Here is a 13575-nt window from a genome sequence, read left to right as displayed (position 1 = left end):
GCGTCGTTGGTTTGACTCGCCTGGTTGGTAGTCGAGGTCTTGAGAGAGAGGACCGTATTCAGGGGATAGTCCTCGCAGGCGGCGACCGCTTCTTGCCATGGTAGTTGCAGCTGTCTCCAAGTAGCTCGATGTGTCGGCTGAAAATCTGTAGCCGAGGCGCATTTACCCAGCACGTCCACCAGTGCCACGAACAAAATAACAGAGACAAACGTGAATCGGTGTCTTGCTCGCGCCCAGACCAGGAAGCAATGGTCTCTTCTTTTCCACTTCCAAACGATTTCAAGCTACAGTTCATGGCTCATACCCATTTACCTGTGGCACTGTATAGGGCTATGCTTAGAAATGTTCTCCAACTTTTTTTTTTCTGGATTATCACTTCAAAGTATTAAAAATATGCCAGAAATATTCAAACTTTCACTTCATTCTTAGAATTCGTTTCGCACCCTATATTTTGCTATTTGCACAGCTCAGTTCTAGGCCTTAGTTCTAATCATTGATATTTCATAGATGATGCATGTGTGCCCACACGAATTTATTCTAGTAGTTATCCCACATTCACAATTTTGTGTCAGTGCTCATTTTACTGCCTGGTGTCATGAATTTTTGACAAACCGAAAAACTGTGAGCAAAAAAGACATGAAATGTGTGCTGCCTTTAATGTCTGCAGTCAAGTACTCACGGGCAACGTAGCTTTCTACATGAAAAATTTAGCACGGTCTCGGTCATTTTACTGCTAGAACCAATTGTTTTGTATGTGAAGATCAACAGCACGAAGTGCGTGCTCTCACTTTTTTGTTCTTTGTAGCCTGGGTAACAGTTCTATTTTCGATAACATTGCTTTATTGGTGTGTACACACCCAAGAGGTAGCACACGACATGTTAAGATATTTTAAAGTACATTTTCTTCTGCAAGGTCCCTGCTTCTGTGGCATATGGAGAACTTGCGATATACATAAAAGTATGTAATAAAGTTTCATTTTATATTCCTGCAGAATTATTTAAAGGTCGCCATTCAAAGCTGGAAAATGTAAACAATTTTTATTTTGCTCATAAGTTTCATTATTTAAGCATGAAAGGGTTAAATGTCTTGAACCTCATTCACTACAGATCTGCCCGCAGTTGTGGCGCCTGCTCAAGCGTCAGCTCCGGCCAACATGAACACATTCGGGGGAGGAGAGGCACTTGCCCTGGGTCTGATGCAGTTGCAGCTCAACCCTGGCTGCCAGGAGCGGGGCACAGTGGTCGTGGTCAAGTCACCATCAGAGTTCTACTGCCAGCTGAGCAAGAACGATGACCAGCTCAACAGCGTGGCCGAGATGTTAGGCAGCGTTACTGGCATGCAGCCGAGCCTTCCACCGGCCATGCGCAAGGCAAGTTGCCCTTGCACTATTTTAGGCAACCAGATAATGTCATACTTCCAGAGAGACACTACACTTCCGTAGAATCCGGCAGCAGATAAAAAAAATTGCCACTGTTTTCTCTTGCAAAGACATACGTGAATTTCTTCTGTTCTCTATAGCCTCGGGGCATGTTTGTTTTTTGCTACAGACTTGCAGTGTGCCTGTTGCTGGAAATGTCGCTGTCGTCTGCTGACAAACGCTGCCAAAAAGTGTGCTAGAACCTTGCACAGCATGTTGCCCCTTTTTTTTGTATTTTTTATTTCCTGCTTCAGAGTGGTCGCTCAACTCCACCAGGCATTGCCAGTTAAAATGCCTGCCTCCGTTGGTGCATGTTGTTTTGGTGACAATCATTTGGTCACTTGCGGATGCCTGTTCTAGCTAAAGTTTCACCTTGTAAATATTTCTGGCTTGTTTCACTTAATCGTAAAATAAAAACACACAAAAAAGGCTGACGAACGGAGACAAACAAGCACCGTTTTCTCTCCCCTCTTTTTTCTTCATTTAAGTCATCTAGTAACCAATTAGGCCGTTCCAACGTGCGTGCCTTTGTGGGACTACAGAGCCTATTTTTTGCCCTAAGTAAATGAAATGCAGCTTCGCAGTGCTCAGGGTCGTTTTGGGAGAGCAAACCACATTGGCTATTCTTTTCGGCTCTTGCCGATTGGATAGAGCCAGCAGTGATGATTGGCACCACTGGCCCAACTTTTTACTTTACTGTGACCACTCTGCCAGCTATATGATACAGTTTAACCTGCTTATACGAACCTCCATATAATGAATTCCTTGATATAACAAAGCTTTTCTATTCCCCGCCCTTGCTCCACAGAAGCACGTGTATTTGCAACCTCTATGTAAGAAAGTAACAGTGGGAGACGACCTTGATATAATGAATTTTTCTTACGAACAATCTAGGAATTTTACTGCGCATTTTGGTACGAGCATGCATGTTCTGCGACTTCCCTGCTGCCGACAAAGCACGAAGCGGCGGCGGTACGCACGGGTTTCTGACCATTTGTTGGCTGACTAAGCTGAAGTCACAGCCACGGTGTTTAAGTTTCTTTGTTTCTTCTTCTTTACGCGGAAGCCGAGCACACTGTCCACTGCAGTGCAAAAAAAAAAAAACAAAGAGTAACCAAATTTTTTTTTTTTTTTTAACAGTGCCCCTTTAATGATTGGGCTAAACCGCCCTATCATTAAAGGGGCACTGTCAGTTGCCCACGCCTTACAAAGTGTGTCACCTTAGGAATGAGCAGTGGGTACTTCGCCCATATCCAAATTTGAGGATGATGATGTAGCGGGCACATAGCAACTGTTGCATTCAATAGACATTCTAGAATAGTTCGTAAGGGCCACTGTTGGCGCACAAGCGTTCCTTTTCTAGTGGCATGGTTGAAAGTAATGCGCATAGGGTCCGGTTATGCCATTTTGTTCTACTCTTGAAGGCAAAGCTGATTCGCAGCACAGACAACCACAAAGTGCGCACTAACCGAAGTTACGCAATGAAACAGTTCAATTGGAAGTGTTTAAAAGTACATTGAAAGTATACTGTGCCAATCAACATTGTAACACAAAGTGAATTATCACGACTCAAATGCGTTCCTCTGGCAGTGCACTGCTCATTGGGACACTGAATTATTTGTTTAAAGACTAGATGTTTTTTGCAGCAAGGCTGACGATGGTCAAGGTTTTTTTAGGACAATCTGCGCAATCCCATTTTTGGGTCCTTGCAGGTATTTGCAACAAAACATGGGTAAATGCCACTCCAGTACACTGAAGATGAAGAAGCTGTTTGTAACTAGCCTAGTGAGTACAGTGGAACCACCGATTATACGACTTTCAGGGGACCATGCAAAACCGTCGTAGAATCCGGACGTCGTACAATCGAAAAACGCCAGGCCTGCGCGGTAGGTGCAGCACAGTCACAGCAAAAGCTAGAAGAGCGGCTTTTCAGAGCCTTTTCAAAACACTCATTGGGTAACTACTCAAGCACACTTGCTTGGGTACCCACTAGGGCATTAATAATAAACTTTTGGGTAGTAGGCTGGCATTCGCTATGCTATTTTTGTAATTCTTCTGAGCATCGGTGTAGCTTCGGTGTAGCTCAGTGGTAGAATACTGGGCTGGCACCCTGCAAACCTGGGTTCGAGCTGCACTGTGCCATTGGTGCAAGTTTTTTTTTTTTTTTTAATTTCATGCAATGTGGTTAGGGACACTGGCGGTGGCGGTGGTGGACAACATGCAACTGCGCGTGACCCGAAAAGTGATCTCGTAACAGCTTTCGCTGTAAAAACTAAGAATATAGCAATTACACTCAGTTTTGCCCCAAAAAATGGGTATTGTTATGCCACAAACATAGTCCTCAAAGTTTTTAATACATTATATAAGACATTTAATACATTAAACCAAGGTTTTTAATACATTATTCCTAAGGGAATTTTGCAGGGACCCAACAGATTCATTGTAAAATGTGGGTCTTCGCGAGACCAGGGACGTTTAATCGAAGTTCCACTGTATGTGCCACAGAAAATTGGGCATGACCTACTGCTCACCTTCACTGAAATCTAAGAAGCTGTCTACAACTGGCTTAGCGGGCACGTAAAATTGTTTTTGAGTTGTAGTTATATCAGAACATTATAAAGTGGCAGTTATTATTTTTTTTTTTTTCCTATAGAATCCTAACTTTTCCCATCTTGTATATTAGGTGGGAAATGCCTGCTGCGCCCTCTATTCCGAAGACGGCGGCTGGTATCGAGGCATCATTCGAGAGCTGCACCCAGGTGGTGCTGCCGTGTTTTTTGTCGACTATGGCAACGTTGAAAGCGTGGCAAACGAGGGCCTCAAGCTACTGCCGGACGCCCTGATGTCCGTCCCGTGCCAGGCAGTGGGATGCAAGCTCAATGCAGCTGTGGCCGTGGATACCACTGCAGCGACAGCCAGGCTGGACGAAATTCTAGCTGACCAGGTGCGTCTCTTGTGTCTGGTAAAAGGTTTGCAACCATGCTGGTGGTTGTATGACGTTTGAAAAGTGTAGCATGAATACTGCACCAAGTGAACAACACTCCCACAGAATGCCTCATCTCCTTCAGGAGGCGGTGGCTGTGTTTGCGTATGCGACTCGGTCATGCTAGTTGTGAGACCTTGTCGACAAAGAAAGAGCTAGATACATTGCTGAGTGGATGAATTGAACCCTGCACTCGTCGTGAACATTGCAGGTGGATGTGTCGAACCTAACCGTCAGACCCGTGGCGACTGGTAGGTTCAGCTTATCAGCATTTTGGACTTCCTGACGAAGACCATCATGGTGCCGCTTTTAATACTCGCGATCGAAAATGTTTTTGAAACGTTGGGCATCACGGTCAAGTCTACTATGCGGAGTCATGGCTAGGTCTAGCTAGCTTAGCTCACGGTGTTGATACGAGACGAGTGCAAACTTTGCGAGCAAACACATCTCGTTAGTGGACTAGCCGCAGTGTGCTTTGTCGCAAGCAACTAATCAAACCACCCAGTGGCGCCTTAAAACTACAGTTGGGCATATTGCGCAACGGCCACGGATTGACCAGCCGAGCTCGTCACGCAGCGGTCGAGACTGAACACATTGCACGCCAATTTGTCGCCGTTAGGCCTAAGCATTGGGCATCGTCATTGAATGCCGCCACCTAGCATATCGCGTGCCAACTTCCCGGACTCTGCGATCGAGCATATGGTGGTGAAATACATAAATGATTATGCAATACTGGGCGTTCTTAGAGCCGTGCTTGGTATCATCGCCACAAGCGGTCTTGAATCTTCTTAAATAATTAGGGCCTCGCAGATTACACTCTCCGTGACCAGGTGAATGATGAAGTATGTCACAGACTAGGTTTACAAAGCTGCTCAAATTCCTATTCCTATGTTTTGGCCATAGCAGCCTGTTATTTGAGAGGAAGAAATAGACTGTCATGATGAGGGCCACTCTCTTTAGTACAATCGACTCCCGTTAATACGAAGTTCATAGGAACCGCAAAAAGCTTCGAATTAAATGAACTTCGAATTAAGCAAAAAGCACTAAAAACGGCACTTTTATTAGTTTATTAAGCAAAAAGCACTAAAAACGGCACTCAAGGCAGGTACGTTCATGTGGGCACTACATTGGTCCACAAGGAACAACACCTTACGGCTTGATTGCACGAACTTGCGGTCGAGTTTGGTGATCCAGTCCTTAAATATATCGGATGTCATCCACGCCTTTCTGTTCGAGGCATAATCCACAGGAAGCGTCTTCACGCCTTTAAAGCACCTAGGCTTGGCAGCCATCCCGATCACAAGCAGGCGACACCGTTCTGTGCCAGTCATGTTCGCCGCGACAAGCACTGACACTCTCTCTTTGCTTCTTTTGCCTCCAGAACAGTCATCGTCTTTAAATGTCAGGGTCTTGTCCGGTAGCAGCCGATAAAAAAGCGCAGTCTCGTCTGCATTAAAAATGTCTACCGGCTGGTATTCTTCGAGGTACTCGCGAAGCTTGCCCGCTTTCAATGTCAGGCACGTTTCCTCGACTGACGCCTTCACCCCACACACGCTTTTAAAGATCAAGTCGTGGCGATGTTTGAAACGCGTAAGCCACCCATCCGAAGCAGCGAAGTCGTTGATGCCCAACATTTCAGCAAGCGATGACGCTTTTGCCGTGACGACTTCACCACTGAGAGGAAGTTTGTTGTTTCGTGCCTCTCTGATCCAAATCAGCAGTGCTTCCTCCAACTCGGGCTAGGCGCCGGTGCGCATCCGCTTCTGCGATGTCTTGAATTTTTCACTTTCAAACGCATCCAATATTGAGTGCTTATTCTTTATGAAAGTCGACAGCGTGTTAGGCTTAATGCCGTACTTTTTTGCAATGTCTTGTTTGGCGGTGCCTCCCTGGTCAACTCCCTTCAAGACTTCAACACTTGTCGCTAGGTCTAGCGTTCGGTAAGGGCCACGAGTTGCCATTATCACACGTACGTCACCACCACAACACTCAAAATCAGAAGCGCGGAAACACGTGTGGAATTAACCCAGCGCGCGGGTGACGCGGTGACACACTCGAGTCTCGACAAAAGTCAACTAAAGAGTCAGTCGATGCCGCCGATGCGATTCGCCAGCGTTAAAAAGATTGCCGCTTCAAGATCTGTGGCGCTGCGGACAGTAGTGATGGCAAAGACACCAGCGCGGTCCGGCAGATGTTTTGGCATATGAAAAGTTCCCCATTTTACTGTAAAATTACGGTCGTGACGAGACTGTCGATTGAAAAAACTTCTTATTAACCAATATTATGGGTTTTTAACTTCGAATTATCGAGCATTTTTTTCTATACGATTGCATGCAAAACTGATGGAACCACTTGCTCATTTCTAATTAACCAAAACTTCCAATTGAGCGACTTTAAATTACCGGGAGTCGACTGTATTCAATTGATATGATTTGATGATCAAATGCAATAAAGAGTGCTAATTATGTTAGTGATAGCATCAATATAAGAAATCTTGCAAATTGTAACAGTATATAACCTAATGAGATCGTCATGTCTAATACACTACTTCATACAAAGAACTCCATCTATGCAACATGTCCTTTGTTGTCAGAAAAGAATTTTCAGGGGAAAAAAAGGGAAACAAGGGAACAGCTGAAAGACCACATGTGCAAGAGATTCCGCATAAAACATGCCGAAGCTCGCATTCTTTTTGTGTTATGGAAGCAAGGCACCTCAAACTGAAGGCAGTGCGTTCAAGAAACTGTATGTTGCAAATGACTCGAAACGTTATCACCCCTGTGCCTTTGGATGAAGAAATTTCGTTGGTGCAATTTCAAAAGCTGTTCTCTAAAAAAATTTTGCTTGCTCCTTGGCTCTTTCCGCTGATTTTCTGGCAACCTCTGAGTCTTTCAGTTCTGTCTTTTGTTCTATATTCCTTGAAGTACAGTCCAGGGCATGACAGTATTGCTTTTTTATTGTGGCCTTTTGGTAATTAGCTAATTGATATGTTACACACAGCCTCATTGCCTGTTGCAAAGTAACCTCACGAAAAATGAGAGATAAAAAAAAATGTTGCCAACAAAAAAATTTGTGATTGTCATGCCCTCAATGGGATATCTTAGAATACATAGCACTTTCTCAACGAGTTTGCTGTATGTTTTTTTAAAACGAGTCAGACCCTGAACAAGACCAGGAAAAGAAATATATTGTATATAATAAAGTCCTAAATATACGTTCATTAAATTTTAAGCGTTGCACTAAAAAAAAACATTTACAACAAGCATGCCAATTTTCATCAAATTTCATTTAAAAAATAAGAAAGTTGCTAACAAATGTGCCTAATTAGTTTCGTTGTTCGGGTTTCTCCGTTTACCCGAGCTTCGCGAGTTTCGTTTAATAAGAGTTTACTGTATGTGTATTTGTTCATTTCAAACACTGCAACATTTGTTCAAATATTTGAAGTATTCGAATATTCGCACAAGCCTAGTAATTGCCGAAAAAGTTTACAGCTTATGGTATGACTCCAGCTTTTGGAAATCTAAAAACAACAGCAGGAAGGGGTAGATGGTAGCTCGTTATGAAAAAATAAGAACGTCCATGAAAAGTTTGCATGCTGGAGCAGACTTTTCGGCAAGTGGCTACTTGAGCCTCAAGGAAGACAAATCCGCTTGTCGAATGTGTTAAAGCTTTTTGTCATCTAGCTTTTGGTGTTATCCAGCTTTTGGTGTGACTGCTCTACGCTCTGTGTAGGCCTGACGTTTTTTTAATGTTTCTGTCGAATTTAAGATTTTTCTCAAAGGGCTACACTGATTTGGTTTCTTTGTGGACAGGAGGTGACCATCTGGGTGCACAGGTGCGACTACAACAAGGTTCATGACGTGGACGTCATCCTTCCCAACGATGTGAATGTCCGTGATCTTCTGGCCCAGGAAGGGCTGCTGCAGCTACCGGGTAGCTCCGCTTTCCCCCCGCAGCCAGCATCAGTGCCAGCATCAGTGCCGCAGCCACCATCAATGCAGGCGACCCCTCTACAGATGTCATCACCGCAGGTGAGGTTTCTCTTGCCGTTTTCGAGGCTACCACACAAAGGTTACAGAGGCAGATGATACAGACCCTAAAAAAGTAAAAAAAAAAAAAAGGCTTTGAAAAACTAAGGACGTCTTCTTGGCTCCCCTGTGTGATTTTTTGCGTTATATTCCTCAGTGAATTTTCTGCGAATTTCTCGTTTTTTTATTCTCAAGCTCATTTCACATTATAAAAACGACTGCATTTACAAGCATCTATACAAATGTTCTTTGTAAAATAAAAAGTCATAAAAATTTTTATGGAACGTCATGACATCAACCATTCTAAGAGCAGGTGTGCGTGCAACAGCTGTGCCAATTGCGGCAATTCGGTACAATTCTTCAATTTTGCGCCGAGCTGCACCAAAATCGTGAAATTTGCCGAAATTGTGTCACGCTGCGCCAAAATGCCCGACCAACCTCAAAATATTCTCACTTGTGCTAATTTCAGCTAAAAATGGAGGCCACGTTGGCCACCTGTGTTAGCATCATTAATCAATCCAGGGATCCAGGTGCACAGACCCAAATCACAAATTACAATGCAAGGTAGAGTAAAATGTCACTAATTTGACTCTGGTTATGATAATTAGGACATGTCATCTGGTCCTTGTATATATAAGCATCACTCTATGAGACTGGGCATTTGTTATTTCGGACAGTTTTGACTGCAAATCGGATAATTTGATGGCTTTATATAGGGTGATAGCACCCCCACAAAATTCACCAATACTTTTAGTCAATTCAATTTTGGCATGTTTTTCTTCTTTCCATATGGTAGGGAAAGGGTTTGGAAAGGGGTTCAGATGAATGTGCAACAAACTCCCATGTTCCCATCTTTAAATGCACATGTATATCTTATAAAGTGGATGGGGGGACGACCGCCACCCTAGGTCAGTGGTAGAGCATCAAATCTGTTACTTGAAGGTCGCAGGTTCAGCTCCTACCAGTTTTGTTTTCTCACATATGCATTATAATTACTCTTAGTAACGTCCCCTATACTTTCCCTGTCATTATTGTCTGTTCTCCCTAACGTTTGTGTTTAATAACGAAAACTGAACCCTCAAATTATTTTAACTCTAGGTGAGTGTGACGAGCTGTAACTTGTACTTTTTGTGAGTGGCTCGATGGGACATTTCTCTGTCTTTCGTTTGTCTTATTTTGCACAGTCGTAGGTTTCCCTGACACCTTGTATTTTTGTGTTTGTTCTTGCAAAGCTGTACCATATGGGTGGCTTCAGCTACCCGGCTCTGACTGAGGGTGTCTCTGTGCCCGTGGAAGTCTGCTGGGTCTTGACACCTGGCGATGTCTTTGTTCAGCTCAAGGAGACACAGGATGTCCTGGAGCAACTCATGAGTGAAATGCAGGTAAGAGTGAGAGAGAAATAACGGGTATGATGCCAGCTTTTTGGTGAAGTAAATAGGAGTGCCTAAGTTTAAGGGGGTACACGAGTCTTAGAAAGTCAAAAATCGCAAATAAAATAGACTTTTTGAAGCTGACATTTTAGGAACCTGTACCTATTTTTGCACCTATCTGAGAAGTTTCTAGCTTCTCGTGTCATTATTTCTGGTGCAAGATCAATTTTTAACATCCTTGTGAGATGGATGTGAGTGCAAATTGACGCTAAAATCGCGCTTTTTCCGTGCCGAATTGTTGCCGTTACACACGAGCTATCATGTTCATTTTGGTCTTGATAAGAAGGGTCGTTCTTCATCTTCAATTTCCCGCCACTGCTGGCTCGCCTTGCTCATTGGTTTTTCAACAAAAACGCGTCATCGAGAAGCACTAGCGCGCAATTCTATTGGTTGCTTGGGGCACATGACAAAACCTAGGCATACGATTGGCCAAGGGGCGTTTCCGGCGTCTGCTTCATCATTGTGACGCATATAGACACGCGCAATTTTGTCATGGTGCTACTGACTGTTTGCGGCAGTAAAGAAGTTCCGTGCTACAGTAATTTGTAAAATGGGTGTGGTGATCGTTCGTTCACTTTGAACTCCAGAATGAGCTCTGCTATGGCTCAGGACAAGGAGGATAACAAACTCTCCGTGGTCAACGGCGGTCGCCGAGTCACCAGTATAGGCCTAACTCACGTACGAGCCCGTTGGTTGCCAGCAACGTTACTGTTTTGCAGCCTCATCAGTTAGAGAACGGCAAGTAAAAAACAGAAGTGAAGCTACAAGATATCAATCTGTGTAGTGACGGAACGGAAGCGCAGTCTTATTGCTGAACGCACCGATGTTGCGGTTCCCGCCGCCTGACCTTGAACTGACCTTGAACTGCGCGACAGGTCGTCAGCGTGGAGTACGCCGTGTGTTGCCAAACAGCAGAGAACAATCCGTTCGCGATTAACGTGCTTGCCGCCCGCGCAATGGTGGCTACTGGCAGCAGGTAGACTGCTTTTAACGGCGTGTTCGCAACATTGTCGTGTTCTCCGCTTCAAAATATGGCAGTCTTACGTGAAAAAGGAAACTAACACCTCGGCACTCGTGTAGGCTCGAAATTGATGAGTGAGGGAGCAAGTTTGGTTCGCGGCCACGGGTAACTCATTCTGGACAAGGCGGAAAACATCGCCGCGTTATTCGACGGATCGCTGATGACGCGCGCACGTTCGTCGCACATCGCCGTTAGTAGAGCCACCGAACTGATAAGTGGCCTTGAGGCAGACGAACACACGGCGACAACTTGCTACAGGACTAGAAGAAACGACACGCTCGTGCAAACAATCAGTCCTATTACATTCCTGCTGCATATTAAGGAGGGACGCGGCTTTGGCATCGCGAAGTTTGGCCAAAAAATCGATTTTTTGAAAATCTCATTTTCACATTCTGGGACCCCTTTTCTATGTAATGTCGAAGTTTCGTCCCTGAAAACAGCGTAGAAATGACGTAAAAAAATTTTATCGAAGCTTGGGTGCGATGAATTTCACGGAAATTGCGAAAAAACGGCGTTTTTCGAATCGCGATATCTCCGCAACCACGTAACCTAGCGCCGCCATCTTTGTCGCTATGGATAGCGCGATTCTTTCGTTTCAAATTTGCCGCCTCAGCCAGCTGAACCAGGCAAGAGCAAGCCTACAGCAAGCCAAAGTGTAAAGGTATCACAACAGTTTCCGATTGGCGACGCGCGTCACGTGACTGTACGGCGGCTCCGCATTGGTCGCCCATGCGGTCGCTTGTAGCATTCGGCGCAAAGGTCGTCTGCCCTACGTGCTGACGGGCCGCTTACTGCATTTGTTTTCAACTCGTCGCGGCGTGGTTTCGTGCGGTCGCTTGTAGCAATCGGCGCAAAGGTTGTCTGCTCTACGCGCTGACGGGCCGCTTACTGCATTTGGTTTCAACTCGTTGCGGCGTGGTTTCAAGATCGCATCGCGCTGCGATAAGACCGGCGCTCGTGAAAGGAGAAAAACGTTGTTATCCAGTTTGGCGCATTGCAGTTTTGAGATCACTTCCCGCATGCGATCATGGACCGGCGATCGTTCAAGAAGAAACGCAAGACTGCGCAGCAATTTGGTGCTCGTAAGCCGAAGCCGCCGATCGTGAAAAAGAAATTCAGTCCGGCAACTTCTGCGAGCAGCGACGACGGCGTGCGGCACGACGAGGACTCGCAGCCGAGCACAAGCACGCACGGAGCATCGTCCGCGAGCAGCGACGAAACTGTTCATATGCCTGTGGAGCAGTGCTTTGTGCTGTCTGAGGAAACATCCGTTCGTCGTTCCGCACAGGCTGCAGACATCGCGGATGCCAAGCCTAGCACTTCACGCGAGGATGTATTCATCGCGGATGCCCAGCCAAACACTTCGCGCGAGGATGCGAGGCCGTCTACTAGCACCACCAGTAGCACGATTCGGACACTAAGGATTGCACTGCAAAGGACACTAAGAAATACAACCCTGGTGCCTATTAGGCATGTAAACCGTGACTCAAGACTTTGAACCTCGTTTTCTCAATACTGTTTTTTTTTTTGGCATGTTGCTCAGCTTGTGGAGCAGATATCTTCGCAACTACTTGACAGATTTTGATTCTGTTTTTTTTTTTTGTAATGCTCCTTGAACTGTGCTTCAGGGGGCTGCGTTTTTATTTTTAAAATTTAGCCTTTTAAAAATTTTTGGTAGGGTTTCTTGTTTGTAGTGCAAATGTGCTCATTGAAGTATCAGTGGAGAAAACATGAACTACAAATTTTAGTGTTGCAAAAAAATTATTTTGAAAACGCAGCCCCCTAGAGCATACATTCACCTCTGCACACAGTGTTTACCAACTTTCTATGTCATTTTTTAAACTCTCCAGCCGCTCCACGAGGTCCAGTAATGAAATTTATTTCTCAGAAAGTTTTCATGATATCGTCTTGAAATTTTTATAGAAGCATTATGAGGTCATTTTTAGTCTCTGTGCCAATTTTCATCAAGATCTAACCAGAAACAAGAAAGTTCGTTCCGAAAGGCACGTTCCCCTTAACTGACTAAAAGTATGTGTGCCATGATATTTTTCACTCAGAACGGCGAAATAAAGTTCCGACAGCATTATTCTCGAAGCACAGATTTTGACCACTTTCTTTTGCTTGTTCGGTAAAAGTAAACCTAAGACAACTAGGGCTGTATTTGTTTTTGCACAATATAGCTAAATGTGCATAAAAAGATAATGTTGAGAGGCAATTTTTAATGGCTAGCTTAATTTTTTTTATTATAGAAAATGTTTTTAATTACATGCAATGAACTTTATTGTGCTGTAATTCGAAAAGTATTCGTTCAATTATTGATCAGCTTGCAGCATTGCACTCCTTAGGCTTTCTGGTATCCATATATATGTTAATGACTATGTGATTCAAGTACATACATTTTTACAGTTAAAAATGTTAGAATTCTTTGTTTACTTGATTTTCTCAAAATTGCAATTTTGTACACCCTGCATAAAAATTCCTGCAATATATCGGAAACTATTACAGATAGCAGAATAATTTTTTGCAGCATGAAGCTATATGTTTGGAGCACATAACATAGGAAGCAGATTTTGATTTCTCTTCATGCAAGTTTTTAAATTATTCTTTTGTTTGACCACACAATGGCCACATTCAGAGCTATGAAGTTAAGTATACTATTAAGTAAAAATAGTGACTAAATAAAAAAAGTGCTTCC

General features: G+C 44.2%; 1 protein-coding gene across 1 annotated transcript in view; it reads left to right on the top strand.

Annotated features, from left to right (window-relative positions):
- LOC119164844 (uncharacterized) overlaps positions 1-13575 on the top strand; it is a 56549-nt gene that overhangs the window by 8460 nt on the left and 34514 nt on the right. Inside the window, exons 2-6 of the mRNA XM_075874332.1 lie at positions 1108-1438; positions 3131-3203; positions 4102-4362; positions 8214-8432; positions 9662-9811. Coding sequence (XP_075730447.1) covers positions 1108-1438; positions 3131-3203; positions 4102-4362; positions 8214-8432; positions 9662-9811 — 1034 coding nt within the window. The remainder of the gene's footprint in view (positions 1-1107; positions 1439-3130; positions 3204-4101; positions 4363-8213; positions 8433-9661; positions 9812-13575) is intronic.

Source organism: Rhipicephalus microplus, chromosome 9, assembly GCF_043290135.1.
Source record: "Rhipicephalus microplus isolate Deutch F79 chromosome 9, USDA_Rmic, whole genome shotgun sequence".
Classification (NCBI taxonomy): domain Eukaryota; kingdom Metazoa; phylum Arthropoda; class Arachnida; order Ixodida; family Ixodidae; genus Rhipicephalus; species Rhipicephalus microplus.
Note: the sequence above shows the minus strand (reverse complement) of the source record. Positions and strands in the feature narration are given on the sequence as shown.